The sequence below is a fragment of the Heterodontus francisci genome, chromosome 15 (assembly GCF_036365525.1).
Source record: "Heterodontus francisci isolate sHetFra1 chromosome 15, sHetFra1.hap1, whole genome shotgun sequence".
Lineage (NCBI taxonomy): Eukaryota > Metazoa > Chordata > Chondrichthyes > Heterodontiformes > Heterodontidae > Heterodontus > Heterodontus francisci.
In genome coordinates, this window is record NC_090385.1 from 54,876,496 (window position 1) to 54,902,960 (window position 26,465).

Genomic DNA, 26,465 nt, shown 5'->3' on the forward strand with positions numbered 1-26,465 from the left:
GCTCTGCTTGTGGCATTTTATTTACATATAGACATACACACCCCCAACCAACACTTCCCCAATCCAGACAACCCTCTTCATCTATCCAATGTGATAGTTCTGCTTTTGAATCTAGGTTCCAGCTCTAAGTTGCTAACATAGTATACTAGAACCCCAGTGCCCAAACCAACTGGAGGCTTAGATTGTGAAAAGTGCTTACTGGGCTGTAGTAAGGTACCAGAGGCGGGGGCAGGAGTGAGGGAAGAAAGATGATCATAAACACTCTTTCCAATGGAAGCAAATGGAGTGGAAAACATAAACCACAATTGTCTCCTGTAATTAGTTTATTTTTAAATCAGATAGCTTACATATATAATAGAGGAAGTCACTGAGTTACACATTCCATTACACTGAAGCTTACACCTTTGTACATTATCCAGTGCTAAAAATTAACAGTTGTAGGAGATAAATAGGAAAGCTACACTGACCAATGAGAAAGCTAGCCTTCCACATCTATAGGGCTGTGCTCACCTTCAACCTTCTTTTTTAAAAAAAAAGAGGCAAATCAAGAGCAGCTTTGAGAATGGCTGCTATAACTTGCCTACCAATTGCACCAACAGAATAGTGTGGCTCATATTTCTATTATTTTCTATTTAATACCAGTAAAGTTTATTTAATTATAAAAGGTTACATTATACAGTCCAAATAATCCACTTGGTTCAAGGTTGCCATCTTAAATGGTGGAATTTAGCATAAAAGTGCACTTTAGAACACTAAAACAAAGCTATGGAATAAGATACAGAAACAAAACAATGGCAGTACAAGATTTGCCATAATGTTTTTGCTAATCACTCATATGTATGCAAGATAGAACTCCAACTACTGCAGTATAATTAGTGTTTTTTTTAAAAAAAAGATACATTCACCAGTTTCCATGAATTTGTTTGAAATCATTCCAATTTGAGGGGGGGGGGGCATACTTTGTGCAGTGGTGGGGAGAAGATTAGGGAAATGAGTTATCCTGGACTCCTATACATTGGGAAAAATATTGCTTCACCTTTAGAAAATGCAGTAGTGGTGCCTGCAAAATAGTTCATACCTACTACATTGTAGAAAAATAGTTGTGTTCAGTTCCTCCCAATGACAAATTTCAATTTTGTAAAAAAGTTAAAACCTCATGTATGACCAGATTTAATTTTTGAAAATAAGACAAACTTTGATCATAAATCTAAAGCTGAGAAAATCTCACGCAAGAAAGTTCAAGGTAGTAAATACATAACACTGAGTGAAACTACAATTTTTAAGGCTTTGCTGATTAAAGTGATTTCTAAGTTTCTTACTATTCAGTACAGCCTCACATCTAAACTTCAAGCTAAATGTGAAGAGTTCAAAACTTTTGTAGTTCATTACACCATAAGCATGCAAAGCATTTGTACAGATTTGCTTGGAGCAAATAGCTCTGCTGGCTTGGTTCCTTTAATTGTATTGAGGTTCTGATGTTGATACAGGTGTTCTGAAAAGAGAAAAGGAGCAAAAGTTAGAGATTCACCAGTGAAGCAACGATAAAAGTAATTAATGTTTGGGTACATTTAAATTAGTACATGAAGTGAACAGGCTGTACTTGAAGCTATTTACAATTGCATTGACTTCTTTCCATGTTTAGTGACCAGCAGGAACAAGGAATAGGTCACCAACTTTGTGAACATGCAGCCAAGTTGGTGAGGGGAAAAAGAGGGGGAGGGTACGTCAAATCCTTGAGTGTTTAGTTTTCACTTTACAAATTCTCACCATGCAAATGCTGTACTCAGGTTTGAATGATCTGGGTTTAATCATCTCAAACCTCAAAAGGACTGGAATGTCACAAATGCATGTCAGATTGAGAAACACATGTGAAAGCAATATTTTATAGAACACTAACATCCAGCCAGCAAGTACATGATCACTGAAATGATCGCGCAATGCAGCACCCAAAATAAGAACTCATTGCTGGAAATTTATCATAGGTAGTTGGAAATTCACATTACCTGGCTAGGACCATTAAACCATTTCATATTGGTTGTTTGTGATGTATCTAGACAGACAACAGGCCAGCAAGATCCCAATCAACTGCAGGGCAGGGAAGAGAAAGAGGAAATATTACCATACAAGTGAAAACTACTTTAAACATTCACATGTCTGTCTTGAAGCTACGTTAGTTTAACATTTAGGAATTAATGCCTTGCAGAGTTTAAAAACTTCGTACACCTCAGTTTATAGGAGACATATGCACTATTTTGATGGAGTGTCCTGTCGAACCTAGGTGAGTCAGTTGTGATGTCAGAAGAATCCAATCCTGGATTCACATACTGTATTGAAAGCCAGATGAGCTCCATGAGCCTTTTTGACAACCTGCACATTGAGTGCATTATAATGAATAGGAAGGGAATAGAGGGATATGGGCCCCGGAAGGGCAGAAGGTGTTAGTTTCGGCAGGCATCAAGAACAGCGCAGGCTTGGAGGGCTGAATGGCCTGTTCCTGTGCTGTACTGTTCTTTGTATAGTGAGAGATAATTTATGCATGAGCTAGTTGCACCCCTTCCTCCATACAGACCACATCGGCAGGTGTGGTGTACCTGATTAGTGGGCATGGCGGTGCAGCACATTTCAAAGAGCCCAGGATGAAAGTTCAAGGACGGAGCTCATGGTTAAAAAGGTGACTACAGCCTTGTACTAGGGCTGTGCTACAGTGCTGAGTAGATGACCGGTGATACTCCTGCAACAGACTAGATATTCAGTCCACTTAATGTCTTGACCCCTCCTAGATTAATCTTAAATATAGGAAGTCAGTCACCCTAGGTTAGATTTTTCACAAAGCCTCCCACTTGCAATACAGCCATGTTTTGATTTCAATCCACTTGAAGCTAAATTAGCTCAAGTTTAAAAAGCTTCAAGTATTTCAATAGAATGCATGGGAGAAGAGATGAACATAGCCTAAAGTGAACTACTGGAGGACCTTACAAGAAAGTCACAAGAATTTTAACATGGGAAACTTTGAAAGTATGTTTAAGCAAGCTAAAGAAAATACAATTAGAAGTAGAATCCATTTAAATTTAGGTTATTGAGCTATACAGGGAGATTTGTAGCTTAATTACTATACACTAAAAGCTCATTATGATAACATTCATATCCTAAAAGTCTGACAGTACTGAAATATTAAGCCACAGCCAACTGTGGAGAACATACCTGGAAAAAGCCAATTCCAAAAGCAATTCCAGCAATGATTCCAATATTGGTCTCCATGAAGTTAATGACCAATACAATACAACCCTGCAATAAATAAAATAATTTTAAACTTAACTAGTAAAGATAGGCCTGTGCCAGTAACCACAGATAGCTTAGACAAAGGTCAGAGGCTTGGTTACTACCTTTCCAGTTTAAGTTGAAATGGTAAAGCTTGTGTGTATGGGAACTGAATGTCAAGTTTCCATGTCTTCATAATTTAAGTATTTTATTGCAGTACAACAATGGAATAGCCCAAATGGGCTGGACAGAAGAATCAAGGATCCTACCCAGTGACTGTGTGGATAGGATCAAAGTCAATGTACCAACTACTCACATTAAAAAAAAAACTAATTTTGGTGAGGTACCAGAGGGCTGCTGGCAACCAGCAAACTTCAGAAGCGTCAGCACCTTCAGTAGAGGGGATTAGTTTTCCCCCCCCCCCCCCCCACCCCAATTGCGGTGGGTACAGTAGCGATCATAATTAAATGCTGTTGCTGGCAGCAGTGGAGGATCAAAACAGTTGAAAGTAAAGATGAGACCATGGCTAAATATGTCACTCAAACAGCTTGTACCTTGAAACCCCTATAAAATCAAATTTGAAGGTGGTCTTGAGAACAAATGACTTAACAGCCCACATGCATGTAGAATCCTGCATAGGATATTGTTTAAAAAAAAGAGACCAATGTTTCTGGACCAGACGCAGTGAAGGTAGTCACAACTATGAAATTGTTGCAACTTAGAAATTGGAACGTCTATAGTCATACCTGTTTGAAGACTCTGTCTTTGGCAGTAGTCATATTTTTCAGATCTTCAGGTTTACAGTCAGTGCCATTTCTACAGCAGCTAACTGGGATTCCATTCATTTTGAAGTAGGCAGTCCCATCCCAGTCTGTGTAGTTTTGAACACCACAGCAATGCAACTAGAAAAAAAAAATCAAAAAAAAAGTGCAAATTTTAGTGCAAGGACTATTACAAGGCCCTACACTACCATTTGATTTCCACAAGTTATCCTCAAAAGTTTAAATGATTTACAGCCAGTACAGTCTGCAAAAAAGATGTTCTGCTTATCAGTGATATGAATTTCAACACCAGTGCGATGCTAGGTATATAGGCCATATGTCCCAAAGACTGGCAGATCGTATTACACATGTCCCTTCCGCTGTTTGCAATGGGCAAGGTACAGGCCATACTCAATTCTGCAATTGGACATTTGCTAAATAATCCGCAGTGTGCTAGGAATTATGCTGACAACCAATTTAAGATTGTCCGTCAAGCTCGCGGTATGCTGCTTTTGTGCGTACTGGAAGCTACATACATTAAATACACAGGGCCCTGTTCTTTGCAGACAAAGAACAATGTACACACATTGTGCCCGTTTCAGCTAAACAAAATAAGTGACATCCATTTGCTGGTTCATTCCTCAGGGCAATCCATTGACTAGAGTCAAGCTGCCTGGTTTAAATTTCAACCAAAGCTTGGCAATTAACAGTCACTATAAACTGGTGTATTCTCCATGGCAACACCACTACCAGAGTCCACTTGCTAACCAACCAAATCAGTACTCTTCTCATACAGTATCAATTTGTTGCTTTCCCTTACATTGCTATTCTTGTGAATTGTCCTGATGAGTGCAAGATGAAAAGCTTTGACAAAATGTCTACTTTCAGCAATACTCAAGTTCTGTACTACCAAACAACTATTTGAAGTTTTTTTTTTTAATTAAAGTGCTGTCACTTGCAATGTAATAAACAAGGCAACCAATTTACACACAAAGTTAGAAAAAAGCATTGAAATAAGTGAGCAATTTATTAAAAAAGTGTAATTTTGGCTAAGGGATAACTGTTGGCCAGGACACCCGGGATAACTCCCCTGCTGCTTTTCTGGAATTTATTTTTCCCCACCCCCACCTGAAAGGGCAGAAAATACCTTCAACATTAGTGCAGTACTGAGTGCTGCAAAGTGCCAGCTAAGATTGTGTCCAAATCTCTGGAGTGTTTGATCCTATGGTATTGACCTGAACGAGTATGCCAATGAGCCTAGGCTGAACTCAGCTCAGGGTTAAACAGATCACAGAATGCAAATAAGTCTGGTTTAACCGGAGACATTGGTCAGGGAGAGGGATAGGATCAGCAACAATATAGTGTCAGGGTCAGAAGAGAAGAGTTGGCCTTCCTAACATTTAACTGGATGAACTTACAGCTGAGTCATTGAGGGAAATGCAGAGAGCAGAGTGCTCAGTGACGTTGGCAAGGGGCAGCATGCTTATGAGAAAGATGTGACAGATAGAGGGGATGGGAGAGAGAATTGCCGATTGCTGGAAATTCTGTGGAAGAGTAGATCTGAATTAAGGCAATCACAATGATCTGGAAACACTGGAGAAGGATGCGGTGGTGAACTGGTAAAAGGCTGCAGAGTTTGAGGAAGACAAGGACAGATAATGCATCCCCAGACACACAATATCATGTTACTAAGGCTATTTCAGTGCTCTGGCAGGAATGGGAATTTGATCAAAGATTTTCTAACATTGAGTTGCGACAAAGGTGGATATTCATTTGGGAAGCAACTTCACAACTCCTGTTCAAGGACTTGAAGAAAAGGGAGAATGGAAATGGGGGGTGGGTGCTTAAGGGTTTTTTTTTTTTTGAGGGGCAAGAGCTGTTTTGAAAGGGAAGTTGACAGTACCCAAACAGAATGAACTATTTGCAATGTCAATTAGTATGGGGTCCAGGAAGGGAAGTTGAACATTTCATACATGAGCTCAGGGGGAACAAGGAGGTTTGTTTAGTACTATTACTACAGTACCTGGTCACAAAATATGAAGCTTGCCAGACTGTTGGCATTGGAGTAAAGCTGGACATTAATAGGAGCAGGTGTATGGCAAGGTATCAAATTTTGTTTGATAATGCTACCGAGAAGTACCTTAGGATATATTATGGTAAAAGGTGCTTATATAAATGAAAGTTGCTGTTTCAAATAATCTGAACAAACTGTCCTAGATTTCTCATTACTCAAAATCCAGACAAAAAGTAAACATAGCCTTCCGCAGCTGATGGTCATATTTTTCTTTAAGCAATGCAAATGAGCACTCTAGAGGTGGACCAAACTTGAAATTTCTTCGCATTAGATTAATCTTCTGGAAAACCAAGCACCCCCATTGATTAATAAAGCATGAAGGCTTTTACTGTTCAACACTTTTTAAAAAAGGTGAGAGAGTAGGGTGTGGGAGGAAAAGAAAGGATCAAAATAGAGGGTACTGCATCCCACCTCAAGGTGGGAATGCAAAAGCCAGTTTTTCATTGAACTTACCAACTAGTCAAGTTGGCACTGATTAAAATGGTCACTTGTTCCCAACATACTTACATTTTGCTGAATGTAATCCACAGGGGACTGTGTTGCATTGTATTTCTGGACAGCTTCGTGGAAGGTGTCCTTGAAAATAGTTTTAATCTAGAACACAAATGCAGGCGTCAACTAATTTGCAAATAAATCTTTGCAAAATTTTCTGTTAGCAGAAAATCACAGCTTAGCATTTAATTCCAAGGTTTACTATGTGACCTGAAAACTTTTAAATGATACTTCAGAACAATTTACTTCCTCTCAATGACTAAGCGATCCCACAGTAATGTGAAAGCAGAGCCAATGCATTAATTGCCCTCATAGGATTCAACACCTGCATAGCTAAAAGCCAAAATTTTGCATCTGCTTGGACCTCCTTAACATTTGCATTGAGGTTGGGGTCCTAGCAGTCTGGGACGTGCACTTTCTAGCCATCACTGCATTTTGTTCTTACTGTTCTATAGCAAGACCAACTTTGCACTTGTCTATGATTCAAAAGTTATGCACCCCATGTTAAATGAAATGGAATTTTAAAGTCATTTGTACAATATCATGGCAAGTAGCCAATTAGGTTGAAAAATATGTTAACAGGTAGGACAAAGTACACATACATGGAACTTCCTTAGGGTGCTTTATAAGTAAATACAGGAGATACTTAATCAGATGGCAAAGCAAGATCCAAAAATTAGTTTTGATTAAGGGTTATATCTGAAATATTAGTCTGTATATTCAGATGCTGGCTGACTACATTGTGATTGTGTTTCGGATTTCTAGTTTAATTGCAGTTAATTTCATTCTAATTAAATTCCTGGCATTTAAAAAATAAAATGGATTGATGATCTGGAAAGACTGATTTGTTTTTTGCAATTCCCTGGCAATACACGTCCATGATGCAAGTGCATAAACAGGCAGTATGCAAGCATTCAAATGCTCAGAACTGGTTGTGCATTTAGTTGTCAGATTATGCTGTTACTAGTCTGATGGCAGTTCAACATGTGGATGGCTGAGTGGGTTATTGAATAGAAGCAGCTAACGTCTTATCGAGAGGGTGATGGGACAAGATCAAGCTTTTTGCTCAAGCCAATAAATGAACCCATTTTACCCATCCTTTTGTCATGCAAGTGCAGTGTTTATGTACAAACAAATGAACCCTGATGCAGGAATCCATTAAATCTGCTTCTCTCTCCACAGATGCTGCCAGACCTGCTGAATATGCCCAACATTTCTTCTTATTGCAGGAATCCATCACCTTGCTTGTAACAATTTTTTTGGAAGTGCATTTTAAGCTTCTCTTAATATTGTAATCAATGCAATGAGAAGACAGATAACTTGGATTGGCTTAACTGCATAGCTCTCTAGTTATGGCTATACCAATATTTCAGATCTGCAAGAGCCAAAACATCCAACTGGAGATTGGTGAATTGAAAAATTTCTTTAAAAAAAAAAAGACTGCAAATTTGGCAGAGCTGATCTTGTTGCCACTTGTTAGCACTCAAGCAGTCTATTACATTGCAGGAAGTGGATCAAGCTTTCTGTACAAGCCATCTAGTGGCTAAAAGTAAGATTTCATTCCATTTGTACATTAGAACTGTGCTTAATTGATAGTGCTGTAAACAAATTGACTTCAGTTGGATTAGGATAAACTTGAGTAAAGACAGTCCCTTTGCAAAAAAAAGTAGTTTTAGTTAGTGAATACTGAGAAATTCAGAATTAAAACAGTCAATGCAAGATGAAGTTGTTGATAGCTGCTGCTAAAAAAGTCACCCTTACCTCATGTCGAAAGACAAACCCAGAAATTCCAGCTACAAGTTGTGCCAAGAAGAGTAGCGACAGGATCATAGCATACTGGCAAAAAAAAAGTTATTTCACTTTACATTCCAAAATAGACTTGACTTTCCAGAGAAAGTTAGAAACAAAGCTAGTCCAATAACCTTGTTTGTACAAAAACTCAGTCAAGACCTAGGGACTATCTTGCACTGGAGTTCACTAGTACAATGCCCAGTTTTACCTCCACTTCATAATAGCATTTGTATTTTTGTGTCACACCACCAACACAGCTGACAAGCTCTATACCTAAAGAAAATATTTAGTCATAGCTCATTTTTCCTAACAGCACTTAAATTTTTTTGGGAAGTCAGTTAAATTGCAAAGAAGCTGAGTGGGGTGAAGAGCAAAGGGAATAAGGTGAGCAAATTAAAGCAGCATTGCAGGTCAGGAAAACAATTCAAAATGCGAACCAAAACACTGCAATTTATTCAAGGGTGTAGAATGATGAAGTAGAAGTATATAAAACTTGCATAGGACTCTGGCAAGGCTACACTGGAGACCATAACTGTGCACAGTACCCAAACTATGGAAAACAGCACTTGGGAAAGTACAAAAAAATGTTTTTTTTTTTACTAAAACGCCAGAACAGAGTTTAGAGTTATCAGGAAAAATCAGAGGTTAGGGCTTTTAGTTTTCCCTTTAGAAATAAAGAACAGTATTTATTTTTGTGGAAGGATCAAAACTAGAGACCATAAATACAAGGTAATTACAAATAAATCCAATAGGGAAATGAGAAATGTCTCTACAGTCTTTAGAAAAAAAAGCACAAGGAGAAAAAACCCTGAAAAACTAAAATGTAGATAAAATAGGAGGAGACTGAGTATAAGCACCAGAACATACTAGTTAGACTAATTGGCCTGTTACTGTGCTGCATATTCTAAGTAATTGATGGTTCTGTAGTGTGCAATTGAAATAATTAATGCAGCATGAATAGGTGACATCCTATGTACAAAGAGTTTTACACAATCTTACTTGAAGAAACACATTAAACTGTCCAAAGACAAATTAAGATAGATGTGAAAAAGAATTGGCAATGCAGGTAATAAAAAAAGCACTTACTAGTTTTAACATCCACGTGCTGCCTCGGCATGTTGCAAAGCATCCAAAGAAACCAAATATGACGATGACTGCACCAGTTCCAATGAGTACATAGGGAGCATTTGTACTTTTTTCAGCCACTAGAGACAGATATTTTTCCAGACTCACTTTGCCCCATACACCCACAGCCAAAAGCACACCACCTGCAATCTAAAAGAACAGTTCAATTGTAGAGACAAAGTGCAAGTGGGATAGTGTAAGCAAGGACATTGGTCAGGATTGTAAGTCAGTGATGTGTTTAATTTAACTTGTTCTGATTTCTTAAGCATGTTTATGTTCATAGAATTGTTGAGTTACACAATTAAAGTGCATTTTAAAATATCTTCCACTATAAGGGTCATTACACTGCACTTTGGTCATTTATAGTACACATTTTAAAAGTTTATGTGACTGCTTGCACATTTAGAAGCTTTAGTCCATCTCACAATTCAGTGTGGCAAAACATCAGCTACTTGATTGATTTGGAGCCATGGCCAGTATTAAAACAAAGTAAAGAAAGTATCTTGCACTATTTTTATAAAAAAAAATAGTTCGAAAGACTGATTCAATCTTTCTGCAGTGTTTTAAGAGGTGAAGATTTAATCAAAAAGGCAAATCTTAAGGTTTGATCAGTAGTCAGTTTTGAAACTTCAAAATAACCAGCATAAAATAAACAAACATCTATAGCTAAAGCAGAAGTCAAACTTTAGACTTGGAGGAAGAAAACCAACAGTTGGAGACGATCCGACTGGTTCCACAGCTGTTCTTTTAACACTTCTAGTGGCTGCTCAGCTGAACCTCTACATACTGCACATGGCATTGCAAGTGAACACAAAATTTACATCCAAAAGACAGATCTTAGCATTGTGTGGAGGAAAAAAAATGCTGCTTCAGCTTCTAGCCATCCAACCAGACAAGCCTTCATTATAATCCTATCAGTGCTGAAGACTCCTATTCTATTGCTACTTTAATGCTGTACAGCTGACAGTTTATATTGAGTACTGCACTAAGGAAATTGTGCCTGCAGTGGACCTGAATTTGTGGGTCTAATGCAGGGATAGGCATCAACACATTGCACAATGGACATGGGGGCAATTAATCTGTATATAAAAAAAGTGTATAGCCAACAATTGGTTTATCACCTTCCTACAAAAAAAAAGACTAGGAAATAAAAGCTTTATTTTTTGAACAATTGATCACAACCCCCAAAGCCTGACTGAGTAAAACATAATTCAAGTCACCATAGCAGTATTGGTTTTAATACAGTTATTTTGTGTATTGGTATAGGGGATGGACAGCTGAATAAAGCAACCAAGTTTAAAAAAAAAAATCAGTTCAACTCCCCCAGTCTAGTATCAAACATGTTGAGTGTTTGCATTACAAATATTAGTCAGCAGGACGAAAGCAAACAAAACCCATGCTACCAGTCTAAAACCTTGCACTATATTGCTTCTGGTCTGCCACTAACATGGCTTTGTTAATTGACACTCACCCTTTGGTCAACCAGATCACTTGTATAGAATAATCTGTACTAATTCCTGGCACAGGTGTGTGGAACAAAATTTCCCCCCCACAATTACAAACAAAGCCAGAATAGAAAATATCCAAAGCAAACTGAATATTAATTACCAATACACAAATAGTGGGGCAAAATAGTTTGCTTAAAACAGTGTTGAAAGCTGAATTACCACTTATAGCTGGAGAATGGCCCAGCAAATGCAATGTCAGAATAGGTACAAGATTTTTAAAAAAAAAGTTCATACCTCATCTTTGCTTCAGTTACTTCTCCATTCTCTTTCAGGATAAAACCAACTTTCATTAACCTCTACTTAAATTATCAAGTATGCAAAACAAAACATCAGCTCTGAACTGGACAACACGCTTCAATAAGTATATTTGTAACCACATCCAAAACAAAGTCATCATTGACTAACAATTTACAAAAATGCAGGATAGAAGTGTTACTCATATTTCCTTATGAAACTCAGGTTTAGTTACAGTAAATTTGCATCTGATCTATCAATGGACTCAATCCCATTGATCTTCGATTTCCTCTGGATCACAGAACCTCAGTGCTGACTAACAATTAGCCAAAGAAAATAAAATAAAAGCTGGAGCCCTTCTCAGCATAAATGAGCATCAAAAAAGGGCCATTTGATCCTCAATTCCATGCTGTAGGATAGTAACTACTATTGAAATATACAGACAGCGACACTACACAAAGGAAAGCACTGTTAGGTGGCAGTCATTTTGTTTTAGTGTGTTCATTTTGTTCTGTGGGTTTCTTTGATAATTTCTTTCCACACAGACAGCAGTGCAAGAGATAAAGACCATTGCGTTGATCAGGCAATTCTAGAAATATCAATGCAATCTAGTTCCAACTTCAATCTGGTTGCAAAAGAAACTAGTTATTTAAAGGCACGAAGGAAAATGTTCGAGGAAAGATATTCCAATGGATTATAATTTAGATATGCAGCTTGACAACCCCTTTGTATTTTATGAAATGTCACACCCACATCAATAATGCATTTTTTTTAAAAAAGGGGAATTATTTGAACAAATAAGGGTACTCGCTTTCTGTACAATTTTGTGATATGTTTTAAGAACTTCATTTCACAAAGGAAATTCTGCACATTGTGTTGAAGTATCCAGATAATGTCTGACCACTGTAAAACCAGATCAACTTAAAATATACTTGGTCTCTTATTTGGGAAACCCTTCGACATTCATTTATATGGAGAAGGACTCCAGCTTTTATTCGGTTTTCTTGGCTCATTGTTGTCAGCACTGAGGTTCTGTGATCCAGAGAAAAGTCAAAAGATCAATGGCACTGAATCCATACATTGGAAGGGATGAGACACTTTCACCGAGTGATAGCATAGATTCATTTAAAATGGTTATTTAATTGATTCCCATCACTGGAGATGGATGTTTCGGGAGCATTATCCACTATTGTCACCGCCACTTCATGTTCTAGGACATAACTCAAAGCTCCCTATCCTAATTACTTTTACACCTGAATTATAAAGCTCTCGCTCCAAGCCTTTAAATTTGTTTCAAAATAACCTAGCCACCAAGTCTTTTTAAAAACACAAATTTAAAGGCTTGGAGCACGTCATTTAAAAACTACCATGGATCTCAAATTTTTACCACCCCCAGGTTGCTGACCCCTGGTCTAATGAGCAGATTGGACTGCTGAAACGTGGCTAATCAGAGTAGCCCTCCAATGGGGTACTGGCAACATGCAGGATAGGGCTGCTAACTCATTTGGAGGTATCCCTGGAGATTTGACCAGGTCATGTGTGCAAATATTAGACCATTTCCCTGGAAAAAAAAAAGGTTGGGTCTACTATAGTCCAACATCTGTTTGTTGTTTCATATCAGCAGCTGTTCTGCAAGACAACTAGGAGGCCACCTGTGAGGTGATGGGAGGAGAAACCAAAGCTGGGAGGTGCTTCGATTCCACAAGTAAATGGTAACTCAAATTGCACTAATAGCAAAACTACCAACACTCATTCACCTCATAATACAATACCTCACCTGATAGGGTTACAAGTAAGGTATGTCTGTCCTAATGCTAACACTAATTCCCGATAATTACAAATCAGAATTCTCCACATCCCACAGTGCAGTCAGGCTCCAAGATTTAAAAAAGTTACAGCACAGACCACCACTCAATATGAAAATAACTTCATTCCAGGCCATAGTACAGTCATACAACCTGGATATCCATAAAGTGGCATGGCACAATATCACAGCTCTATGCAACAATCTGCCACCTCAAGTCCCCAAATTGTGTGGGGGTGATCTCTGAATGAGTCTTTCCACTCAGTTCCACATGTTAGAACCTCCTTGACACAGCCAAAAAAGTTAGGACAGAGTATAATTTTTAACATCTAAACTTTTAACAGGCAAAGTATCTTTAAGTGGAAATAGTTTTCTTGTTTTGACCATTTCAATGTTCAAGCATAGTGCAAACAGTAAAGGCAAAATGTCCAACTGAACTAGACAAAAAAAAAAGTGAACTGGTTTCTCAGCCTTAATGCATGCCCCAAAATAGCTAAAGCAATAGGAAATAACAGAAGAGATCAGGTGAGGTCATCCACTTAGGACTCCCCAAATAAAATGAGTATTCAAAATGGTAAGCAGGAAATTGTAGAAGAGCAAAGATTTGTAAGTCCATAAACTTTAACAGTTTGTCCATAAATACAAAAAGCAAAGGCTAATGGAACATTTGCCTCTCTCATGGGGGCTCAAATACAGAAGAAAATCAAAGCTTCAGTTATAGTCAGACTCCATCAGGAGCACTGTTTAGTTAAGAGGACTGCATCGCAGGAATGGGATATTGACCTTGGAGGGGTGCAGCCCCGATTCACAAGAATGAGACTGGGGCTTGGAGGGTTAAATTTTGAGGACAGGTTATATAAACTTGGCTTGCATTCCCAAGTATAGAAGATTGAGCTATCAAGGTAGGCCATTGTGAAATCAAGCAGCACTTTTGCCTGCAAAAAAGTTAGAAATCTGGAACTCCCTCAATGTAATCAAAATTTTTTTTTAAAAAAAGAATCTGAAGTTGGCAATGGAGACACTATCAAAGTTGCAGTTGACAAGGAGTGTGGGGTGTACAGTGAATAGAACTGTAACACCTTCAGTAAGAGAGATTAGCATGTAGATCGGGCAGAGGATCAGATGAAATTGGATGTGGGGAAAAAAAATTATAGATACCCTGAGTAAAAAAAAAGGGGAACAGAGATTTAGGGGCCAGAAATACAAGTCTGAAAAGTGGAGAAAAAAAAAAGTTTAAAGCTCAAAAAATAAAAGCTAGTACACACGCATAGAATGAGGTCATTCAGCCCATCCTGCTTCTCCCAGTTGACAGCTATCCAACTAGTTCCACTAAACCACTTTCACTGTTTCCCTTCACTTTCTTTTCCCCCCCAAGTATTCATCAAATTCCATTCTGAAAGTTACTACTGAATCTGATTCCATCACCAGTTCCAGCAGATCACAACTGAGTGGGGGGGGGAAAAAAAAAGAGTTTCCTCATGTCACCTCTGGTTCTTTTGCCAAATTGGTGTTCTTTGGTTACCAAGCCTTGTGTCACTGGAAACAAATTTCTCCTTATCTACTAAGAAAATTATTCATGATTGAGAACCCTTATCAAATCTCCTCTTAACTATCCCTTCTCCAAAAAAAAAAAGAGCCCCAGCATTTCCACACAACTAAAGTAGTTCATCACTGGTACCATTCTAGTAAGGTTGTTCTGCATCATTAAGACCTTGATATCCTTTTTAAAGTGTAGTGCCCAGAATTGAACAGTCCAGCTGAAACCTAACTACTGCTTTATTAAAGTTCAGTATTCTATGCCTTTATTGATGAAGCCAAGGACCCCATATGCTTCAATAAGCATTCAACTTGTCCTGCCACCTTCAGAGATTTATGCAAAAATCCAGGCCTTTACTGAACCCCCTGAAAATTCTATAATTTATATCATCTCTCCTCATTCTTACTACCAAAATGCAACACATTTCATCTGCCATGTCTCCCCATTTCACTGGTCTGTCCTGAAATCTTACTATCCTTCTCATTGTTGACTATATTTGAGTTTTGTATCATTGCAAATTGAAGTCAGTGTATACCCAAATCCAGGTCATTAATAATCAAAAACAGCCATGATTTCAATAACAACCTTCAAGGAAACACCACTGTATACCTCCCTCCAGTCTGAGAAACAACCAACCATTCACCACTGCTCTGTTCACCCCTTAGAAAAATTAAAGCCCTTGAGATTACAGGGACAGCTGAAGTGCAGATATGAAACTGGCTAACAAGTCTATTACGTGGTACTTTGTCAAATGCCTTTTTAAAAGGCCATGTACAGAACATACATATTACCCTAATTAATCCTCTTACTTCAATGGAATCAAGTTAGTCAAACATAACTTGCCTTTAACAAGTCCATGCCAACTTTCATTTACTTGTCCAAATGCCAATTAATTCTGGTCCTGAGAAGTTTCTCACCATTAAACTGACTGGCCTGCAGTTGCTGGGTTTATTTTAAAAAAAAAAAAGAGGGTGCAACATTCACAATCCTCCAGTCTTCTGGATCACTCCCCTAAAGGAGGACTGAATGATTGTGGCTAGCCTTCTGCAATTAAAACCCTTTCTTCCCTCAATAACCTAGGATGCATGGTGACTCTTCTACTTTAAAGACTACCAGCCTTATAAAGTACCTCTATTTTCATACTAACTTTACTGCCTCATTGACAGTATCCTCTTCTATATGGAAAGGGATGCAAAGCATTCATTTAGTACCTCAACTACACCCTCTGTTTCCACAGATCCTTTTTGGTCCCTAATCAGCCCCACCCTTCCACTGTTTGAAATAACAATTTTGGATTCCCTATGTTAATTGCTCATCTATTCTCACTCTTCATTCCTTTTAGATCTCTAGTTTCTATATAGAGAACAGAAGTAACACTAATCCTGAATATATAGCGTCTAGTTTTGGGCATCCTGCTTTAAGAGCAATGTCAATGCCATAGAGGACGCAGAAGTTAAGCTACCCATGTGGTATTTATGGAGAGACCAAAAGAACCAAGGCCTTGGTGCCCTTTTCTCCTGAGCAGAGAAAATGAAGGAAACCAGAGGGTTCAAAAAGTGATTACAGATCAAAAGAACAGAGAGATTAAAAAGAATGAAGGAAAGTTTAAAAGTTAATAAGATAGGATTGTAAGGACATGGAATATCCTATTTGAATGCAATGGAAGAATACACAAGCTTTTAGATGGAGGTGGATTGGAAAAGAAAGTAATACTGGGAAAGGACAGGCAAATAGGACCAAATGGCAACCTCTCAGAAGAGAGGCCAAATGACCATGCTATAAATTCTATTCCATTTCCAGCACATTACAAAAAGTTGACGAGCTATTCAGACTACCATCCTTTTTAGCACCTTGCACAATTTATAAGAGGTTAAACAGTAGTTTACTTTTAATAAAAGCAAAATACTACAGATACTGTAAATCGGAAATAAAAACAAGAAATGCTGGAACTACTCAGCAGGTCTTGCAGCATCTGTGGACAAAGAGCAGAGTTAACATTTCAGGTCAGTGAAAGGTCTGATGAAGGGTCACTGACCTGAAATGTTAACTCGGCTTCTCTCTCCACAGATGCTGCCAGACCTGCTGAGTAGTTCCAGCATTTCTTGTTTTTATTATAGTAGTTTAAGTTTGTTACATAAATGAACCAAAGCTTTTGAGTGTTAGGAATGACAGGAAAGTGAAAAATTTAACAGACAATCTGTCGTACTAGAATTTATCAAATATCAAGTAAACAAGATACTGAAAAAACATATCCCTAGATCTGTACAACTTAGTCACATAATAAAAGTGCAAAGAATAAATTGCAGTATGAACTCAAACCTTCAGGCTCATTTTATAACCAAATTGAAGCAGATATAATATGCTACCAGCAGCTGCATGACATTTGAATTCTTTCCATTGCCAACTAAAACTGTAGCTCTCCAACTACCTAAAAGCATACTAGCAATTCATGCCTACTTGTACCATTGATAGAGGACAGTGAAGTTATGCTACATGCACATGACTGCAATCTAAGTAGCATGCGCTGTATAAGCATTTAGAGTTCTGCATATTTGGTCAAACAGAAAAAAAAGACATGTCCTAGAAGTTCTTCACAGTAGTCAACTATACTGCAAGTGCATTGCCATCATCATGCTGACCACAGGGCATTCACCATGATGGTTCTTACAAGAGGTGGGGGGTGGGCACTGCAGAGCTTCAGCAACTGCTTACTTCTCTAACTCAAGCATGGCAGGCACAAATCTGTAGGTATATCCAAGTCACCAATGTCAACTGCCAGCAGCTCATGTCATTCCAAAGCAAGTTTCCTCTTCAGCTATACAATTGCATTCATCATGGCAGAAGTAGGCATTTGCATCATCCTTTAATATTCCAAGTGACCAACTCTAATGCCACATACCAGGCTGACTCACCCAGATTGCTTAATCTCGGTCTTCATGTGAAGGGCTTTCACAAAGAAGCCTGCTCATGGTGAAACACCCCCTCTAGTGTACTCCATGACACGAATATAGGCCACAGCCCTCATTTCAGACCACCATTTTCCTTTTTGCTACATACACTGCAGAGCTTGACTTTGGATGTTCTGCTGGCTAGAGGTAGCTCTTCTTTGAAAAGTCCTTAACCATGAAGAACAGTCAATACTTGTCTTATGCACAAGCTTAACCTACATTGGGATAAGCAGGGTTTATAGGGTTGCAACATGGGCATCAATGGCTGTATCTATTAAGGTGCTAAGTATTCACTGATTCAACTGAAGTGAAGAGATTTGCCAACATGACTTTGCAAAGTCTGTTAGTAATAAAAACACATCCTGGCAACTAGATGAATGACTTGACAGATTACTAAATTCTCTGGATAATTATAGAAGCTAATGAATCATGCACATGTACAAAAACATGCCTGACAATTAACAAACCAGGAAATAGTTGACAGAAAGGCTAGCTATTGAAACAGGTATGCAAGACACCATACAGCAATACCATTATGTCCAAAAATTATAAATGTACATTCATATTCTACATGAAGTCTGTACTGATGACTAACGCCTATGCTGTTGCTTCAGAGGGGGCAAGGCAACTCCTCCTTGCTTTCGTTCAAATGGGGAAGCAATCGAAGAACTAATAGCAAAGATTATAGAAAAGAACCAGAGGCAGCATGACCATAAACAGTTGTCATCTGGAATGCACTGCGTGAAAGGGTGGTGAAAGCAGATTCAATAGTAACATTGAAAAGAGAATTGGATAAATGCTTGATGGAATTTTTTTTTTTTTTTTAAAAACAGGTTTATGGGGAAAGAGCAGGGGAGTGGGATTAATTTAATAACTATGCGTTGGCATAGGCATGAGGAGCCAAATGGCCTGTCGTATCATTCTATAATTAGTGTTAACCAAGGCAGCTTCTTCACACTTCTAATCCATCAAGACTGCTTTCTTTTTACAGGAAAACATCCATCTCCACCCTACTTTTGCAGCTGAAATTTTAATTTACCCCTTTTAATCATCTTTAGGCTATACCCTCTTTGCAGCATCTCCACCTCTACCCTCCACTACAACAATAGAGCTGAGCATTGTTTAAGTAGTAAAATTTGAATCTACTCTTTCTATTCTTGAAGACTAAGATGCCCATCATCTTAAAATCCTTCATGGCCACATCACTCCCTACTTTGATATCTTTGCACAGTTACACTCCTGACTACTTAATCTCCACTCCTCACCCCCTGGCCCCCACCTCAACACAAACTTTCCATCAAAATATTATACCCTGCCAATTGCACTCAACATTTATGCCTCATCGCCCACTCATCTGCTTCCGAAAAGGGGTCTCTAACAGTGTTTTCATTCCCTCCTGCTCAGCAATTACTTCTTCGCAAGGCCAGACATGCTTGTAGGAATGCCATTAAAATGCAAGTAATATCTGTATTGTCTAAAACTGGTAGAGTACACAGCAAGAATGGCCACTTTCCCAGTCAGTACTGGAGTCATTTAAATCCTTTTAAACGGTTAAAAGGATAGACCTCCTCCCTTCCTTTTTGCATCTAGGGCATATGGTTAAGGGATAAAGAATCCAAGATAAGCTTATATCTAAGTGACATTACTGCCCATTATCCAGAGTCCTATTTTCCCCCATGTCATTTTGGGTGAATGGCCTAATTTCAAGATTTAAGTTTAGCAAGGGAAAGTGTCATGCCAATGTACTTTGTTGAATGATAATTTTCATTAATCCACTGACTGGAGATCTGAATTCATATTTAAGAAATTTAAAAAGAACTCAAAAAAAGATGACTTTACTGGCAGCTTAGGATGGCCACCTAATTTGCAACACTATTGCAAGGCTTGTTAAGTGGAGACAAAACAGCTGCTTATTTTCCAGCAAGTTTAAGGGAACTACCTGTTCTTTTTAGCAAGAGAGAAATACTGATATGTTTGAATCACTGAGTGGCTGTCATGTGACAAGCCCCCCCCAACCCCCCACATCTGTGGTTTTAAGCTGGTGTTTTCTTTGCAGAGAAGCATCTGGACTGAGCAGATCAGAGTGGGGGCCCCCACCCTCTAGGAATCCTGTAGCGAGTAACTCACCTCCTGACTCCCCAAAGCCTGTCCACCATCTACAAAGCACAAGTCAGGAGTGTGATGGAATACTCTCCACTTGCCTGGATGGGTGCAGCTCCAACAACACTCAAGAAGCTCGACACCATTCAGGACAAATTAACCCACTTGATTGGCACCCCTTCCACAAGCATTCATTCCCTCCACCACTGACAGTGGCAGCAGTGTGTACCATCTACAAGATACACTGCAGCAACTCACCATGGCTCCTTAGACAGCACCTTCCAAACCCACAACCTCTACCAAGGACAAGGGCAACAGCTGCATGGGAATTCCACCAACTGCAAGTTCCCCTCCAAGCCACACACAATCCTGACTTGGAACTGTATTGCCGTTCCTTCACTGTCACTGGAAAATCCTGATACCCCCTTCCCAACAGGACTGTAGGTGTACCTACCAACATGGACTGCAGCGGTTCAAGGCAGCAGCTCACCACTACCTCCTGAAGTGCAATTAGGGATGGGCAATAAATGCTGTCCTAGTCAGCGATGCCCACATCCCATGAATAAAAAACCTCATGCACATGCAATCTGTCTAGGACCATTTACTAGAACTATTGCATTATTTCTATTCAGTTGAACAGCCGCACAGCCTTCAAATGTATGCAGGTGGTCATTTCAATTTACAACCCTTCTGCTAAATTGGATTACTTGCCAGAGGGTGGGTATTGGAAACAAAGGTTATGATCTGGTCTTCCATTTCTGAGCAATGATAAATAATGCATATGAGGCAACAATGCAATTGCTGGATTATAGTCAGATTAAAGCTCCAGTACATAAATTGTCAGCAGTATTAAGTAAATTCCATTATCTTAACTTTATGATTAAAGTATCCTAGTACAACCCCAAATTATTAACATTTAACCTGGAATTGTGTGGAGGTGGGGGAGGAGATGACGACAAACCATATTAAAAGCACCAAGTTTAGGATCAAGCCAGGAAAGGGAGACGAGGACCCAGTGACACACAGTAGTGCCTAAAAGAACGGGAGGAAGGAGGACCCAGAGACAAACAGCAGCACTTTTAAAAAAAAGTTCAGTCCAGTTTGTGGCTCCAGAGCAGACCGAACACACGGAGAAAAATCAAAGTGACACGTCACAGGAAAACAGCTAGTTGATTCATTGCTGAGTATTTTTCTCATTTATCTCAAAACTCAGGTATTTTAGTAATTGTAAGGTTTTAGTAGTAGTAGTAGTAAGGTTTACCAATAGCAGCAAAGCTTATTAGATTGTTGGTGTATATTTCCTATTTATCTTAACTGGGGAATTTCAATCAGGGTAAGTAGAACATTTATTGAAACAATACATGCACAGGCAGAATGAGACATGAATTATTTTACTGATTCAGAACTCGAGACAAGTTATTTTACTCATGAAATTTTAATTAAACACTATAACGATGACAGGGCAGGTGATGTGCAGCAGCTGCAGAATGTGGGAGCTCATGCCCACCTGTGATCCAAGGCAAACATGTCTGCAGTAAGTGTCGGCTACTGGAAGAACTTTGGCTAAGTCATTGAGCTGGAGGCACCGAAAGAAAGAGGAAAAGTTACTTGGACACTGTTCTAGGAGGCGGGCACACCCCTCAGGATAGGGTCATCTGATTTGGTCCATGGTGAGGGAAAGAGGGTGTGATTAAGAGTGAGGCAGGTATGGGGAAAATTGAGAAAGCAGAAGTGGAGCAGTCCCAGACCTTGCAACTGTACAACAGATTCAAGGTTCTTGCAGCCTGTATGGATGAAAGTGGGGGTTGCAGGGTGGATGAGTGAGCTGACCATGGCACTATGGTGCAGGGAGCCATTCAAGTGGGGGAGTTAATAGGAATGTACTGATAGTTGGGGCAGTACAGTCAGGGCGGGGGAAAACAGTTCTCTGCAGCTGAGAGCAAGAGGCCAGAAAGCTGTGTTGCTTGCCTGGTGCCAGGGTTTGGAACATCTGCTCTGAGCTGGAGGGGAACTTGGCAGAGGGAGGGGGAGGATCCAGTTGTCATGGTTCATGTAGGTACCAATGACATAGGTGGTAAGACTAGGAAAAAAGGTTCTGCTTAGAGAACTGAGCAGCTAGGGGCTAAATTAAAAGCAGAACCTCAAAAGGTAATCTCTGGATTATCACCTAAACCAGGAGCAAATGGGAATAGGGTAAATAAGATGAGTGCATGGCTCAATGGTGTGGGAGAAAATTGTTTTGATTCATGGAGTACTGGCACTAGTACTGGAAAAGTGGGAGCTGTACTGGCAGGACAGACTTCACAAACTGTACTGGAACCAGTGTTCTGGTGAGTCATATAGTTAGTTTAAAGTCCTCTCTACTATCCTAAAAATAGTGGGGATGAGGGATCAAGTGAGGGAAGATGTGATAAGTTAGGGAGATGGAGACGGAGACGCAATAAGGGAATTGATAATCTGAGTATGGCAGGAAGGGTTAGAGCATACAAACTTAAGAGTGCACTAGCAGATAAGGCTAGAAGCTGCGAAAAGATAGACTTAACGGTACAACCTGAATACACAGCATTTGCAACAAGATATATGAATTGGCAGCACAAATGGAAGTAAACAGGTATGATTTAATTGCCATTATGGTGACATGGCTGCAGGGTGACCAAGGCTAGGAACTAAACGTTCAAGCATATTTGACATTTAGGAAGGATAAGCAAAAAAGGAAAAAGGAGGTGGGGTAGCACTGTTAAAGGATGAGATCAATGCATCAGTGACAGGACCTTGAATCGAGAAGATATAGAATCAGTCTGGGTGGAGCTAAGAAACAGCAAGGGGCAGCAAATGTTGGTGGGAGTTGTTCATAAGCTAAACAGTAGTAGTAATGTCACGCACAGTATAAATCAGGAAGTTAGAGATGCATGTGACAAGGGTAATACAGTAATCATGGGGGATTTCAGTCTATATAGACTAGGTAAAACTAAATTAGCAGTAATGATGTAGAGAACAAATTCCTCGCATGTATACAAGATGATTTTCTAGAATGGTATGTTGACGAACCAGCTAGAGAGAGAATGGGCTATTTTAGATCTAGCACTGTGCAATGAGAAAGGGCCAGTTAATAATCTTGTTGTAAAAGGAGTCTCTAGGGAAGAGTGATCATAATGATTATGTAAAATTCTAAGTTTGAAAGTGATGTAGTTTAATCCAAAACCAGGGTCTTAAATCTAAACAAAAAGGAAACTACAAAGTTTGAGGGGGAAAATCAGCTGTGGCAGATTGATAAACTACATTAAAAAAGGTATGACAGACAAGCAATGGCTACCAAAGCATGGTTTACAATAAATTTACATTCCTATGAGGCACATAAACAGCAGGAAAGGTGACCCAACCATGGCTAACAAGAAGTTGAAGACTGTATTAAAAATCAAAAGGAACAGGCTTATAAAGTTGCCAAAAGTAGTAGTAAGCCTGAGGATTGGGAACATTTTAAAATTCAGCAAAAGGAGGACAAAGAAAAAGAAAATTGAATATGAAAGTCAGCTAGTGAGAAACATGAAAACACACCGTAAAAGCTTCTATAGGTATATAAAAATGACAAGATTAGTAAAGACAAATGTGGGCTCACTACAGGCAGAGATAGAAAAATTTATAATGGAGAATAAGGAAATGGCAAAGAAACTAAAATACTGTCTGTCTTCAGAGAAAGGTAGAAAAACCTCTCAGGAATACTAGAGAACCAAGGGAATGAGGAACTGAAAGTAGTTAGTATTAGTAAAAAGAAAATAGTACTAGAAAAATTAATGAGACTAAATTGATAAACCCTCTGGACCAGATGATCTACATCCCAGAGTGTTGAAAGAGGTGGCTGCAGAGATAGTTGATGCATTAATTGTCATCTTCCAAAATTCTATAGATTCTGGAACAGTTCCTGAAAACCGAAGGTAACAAATGTAACCACACTATTTAAGGAAAAAAAAACGAAAAAAAAAAAACAGATGTTAGCCTGGGAAGATGCTAGAATCTATTCTAAAGGACGTGATAACCGGATATTTAGAAAATGGTAGGATTGGGGAGAGTCAACATGGATTTATGAAAGGGAAATTGTTTGATAAAACTTAGGTTTTTTTTTGAGGGTGTAACAAGCAGAATAACTAAAGGGGGAAACAAGTGGATGTGGTGTATTTGGATTTTCAGAAGGCTCAAGGGGCCAAATGGCCTAATCCTATGATTAATTGTACCAGGTTGAGATATGGGGATCATTTGCTGATAGACAATATTGTTGCTATCATCTATGGAGGAGAGGGAATGCTGCAGAAGACAGTTTGTCCAAGAAGCAGAAACTACTCAGTTTCATAAATACTGCTGCATTTGCTTATTCAACAAGCACAGCAATTCCATATACCGCTCAATTATATAAAAAGCAACCAGTTTATGGTTTGAAGCTGTGTCTCAGTAAAATGATTAGTCTACTTTCTGTAAAGGCAGCAAGACTCACATGGCAGCAGGTCATGAATATGTACTTATATAGCCCTTTAATGCAATAAAATGTCCAAAGGCATTTCACAGGAGCATTAAGTGAAATTTGACTGTCTCAACAGCCAATATTAGAGTAGATTGCCAAAAGCTTAGTCAGAGGTAGGTTTGAAGGAACATCTTAAAGGAGGAAAGCAAGGTGGAGAGGGGGGTTTGGGGGAATCCAGAGGTTAAGGCCTAGACAGTTGAAGGCACAGCCAAATGGTGCATTGATTAAAATCAGGGGATGCTGAAGAGACCAGAATTAGAAGAGTTCAGATATCTGAGGGTTGTAGGGCTGGATGAAATTGCAGATATAGGGAGGGGGCAAGGCCATGGAGGGATGTGAAAACAAGGATCCAATTTTTTTTTTTTTAAAAAGAGGCATTACCTAACCAGGAGGCAATGTAGGTCAGCAAACCCAGGGTGAACAGGTCTTGGTACAAGAACAGAAACCACTGTTTTGGATGACCTCAAGTTTAGAGAGGATAGAATGTAGAACAACCAGTATATACAGCAAGGTTTCTTCAATGCTACAAATGCCCAGGCTGTGCTGTTTATCATCTAGATATGGAGTAGCAAAATGTTCATTCCAGATTATAGGGAATGTGAAAGATTGCTTCAGAGTACCACCCCACAGACAAGTGCCAGGCATTTAAAAAAGTAAAAATCTGATACAATGAACTAAACAAAGAAACAATTTTCGCTCAAGTTTACAGTCTGGGATATGCATGGAACGTTCAGTCTACGTAGGCGGAACTGTGATAATATTTTGAAAGCTAGATGCCTGGAAGTGATAATTCATAGGTACCTCCAGACTTTACTCGGGCGCACGGTTATAAAGGTTGGACTGCACAGGCACTTCTCGAAAAATAAATCAGTGCCGTGTCGAACGCAAAACGCCCGGTAGCGACGTCAAAAACAAATCAAAACAGGAGCCCCACAGTCGGGAACAAGTTCATTTTGAACAAAAGCTTCCAGTTAGTCCTACGAGGACTTGAGCTCGCAAGAATCGGGTGGCAGAAAGAATAATCCAACAGCTGTCAGAGTTAAAAATAAAATTGTTTTGTCTTGAACCCCAATATTTTCCAACAGATTTTCTCAGGTGTACATTCAAAAAATAAAACAGAGTTAACAAAAAGTTTAAAAAAAACTTAAACCCACAACGCCGACACTTGTATGGAGGGCTGGCGCTGGAACCGTTTCCCCTGCCCAGCCCGGTTTTTTCACCCAGGGGGTTATTTTAATAAAAGCATCTGAACACTTTGACGAGTTGCAGGCAGGGCGCCAGTAAACTCCTTTGGTTACCTCAAAAAGTAAAAGTTTTGAAAGCAACAGTTTGTGTTTTCAGAGAAAACTGTTAATGAAGTCTCCTCCAGTCCCGACGCAAGGCTGAGATCATCTCTGCTCTTTGTGTAGCGGTCTAGGTCTGCTCCCGGTCCCCGGGTCTGCACCCTCACCGCCGCCACCCCGGAAAGCTCTGAACGGCCCGCCCACATTCACTCACCCAGAAAACGAAGCTGAAGACGATTAGGAAGGTTTTGAGGCAGGTGATGCCAGGCTTGGTCTGCAAACGCCGTGCCGAAGACGCTGCCATGTTTCCAACCGCGGCGACAGAACAAGATCGGAACGGCCTGATTTTAACCCTTCCCCCACCCCTCCGGCTGCCAAGGAAGTGACGTCATCTAGGACGCCGCTTCCGGTCCCTTCATTGCGCAGCTCAGCTGTCAATCATTCCAGCAGCACAGGGCATGGTTGGGGTGGACAGGCTTTGGGGTAAAGGCCTACTCGGGTATAACATTGAAACCCAACCTGGACCAGAGTACTTTAATTTTTTTTCACATCCCACCTGACTATCATAATAAACAATGATATCAAGCAGGCTATTGTGCTCCACCTTGTCCAAATGTTGTGATCCGGTTCATTCATTCTGGCAGCAGTCTATTCCTGAAGATGGAGTTGTGGGGAATCTGAGCCTGATCACATCACCAGGAACCAGACTCCCCCACCCCCTGTCCCTAACTTTCACACACGAGCACTTTGTGGCTGCGTTCATTGGACAGTGATCAGGGGTACAAACCTAGTGATTTCCTTTCTCCCTTTTTCTGTCAACACGGTTTTTGGAGGGTTGTAGGGTAGTAGAGATTGGAGTGGGGGAGGAGGGGGTGGAAGCGGGTGTGCAAGGCCATGACGACTTGAACATGAGCAACACAGAGGCCAATTATCATTTTCTTACTGCTTTTCCTAATCTCAGTGAATTCAATTCAGAGAGATTGGACTGGAAGTTAAATTTCAGTGAAAGGAAAGACCTTTCTTTGGCCTCCTTGTCT

General features: G+C 39.6%; 1 protein-coding gene across 1 annotated transcript; it reads right to left on the bottom strand.

The window, feature by feature from the left end:
- Positions 1 to 305: 305 nt before the first annotated feature.
- LOC137377892 (tetraspanin-7-like) lies at positions 306 to 25,798 on the bottom strand. The gene is made up of 8 exons (XM_068047967.1): positions 25,643 to 25,798; positions 9,463 to 9,651; positions 8,347 to 8,421; positions 6,601 to 6,687; positions 4,005 to 4,160; positions 3,202 to 3,285; positions 2,004 to 2,085; positions 306 to 1,492 (listed from the first exon to the last, which is right to left on the bottom strand). The coding sequence occupies exons 1-7, from the start codon at positions 25,730 to 25,732 to the stop codon at positions 2,017 to 2,019; spliced, it is 750 nt and encodes a 249-aa protein (XP_067904068.1). The 5' UTR covers positions 25,733 to 25,798; the 3' UTR covers positions 306 to 1,492; positions 2,004 to 2,016.
- Between the last annotated feature and the right edge of the window lie 667 nt (positions 25,799 to 26,465).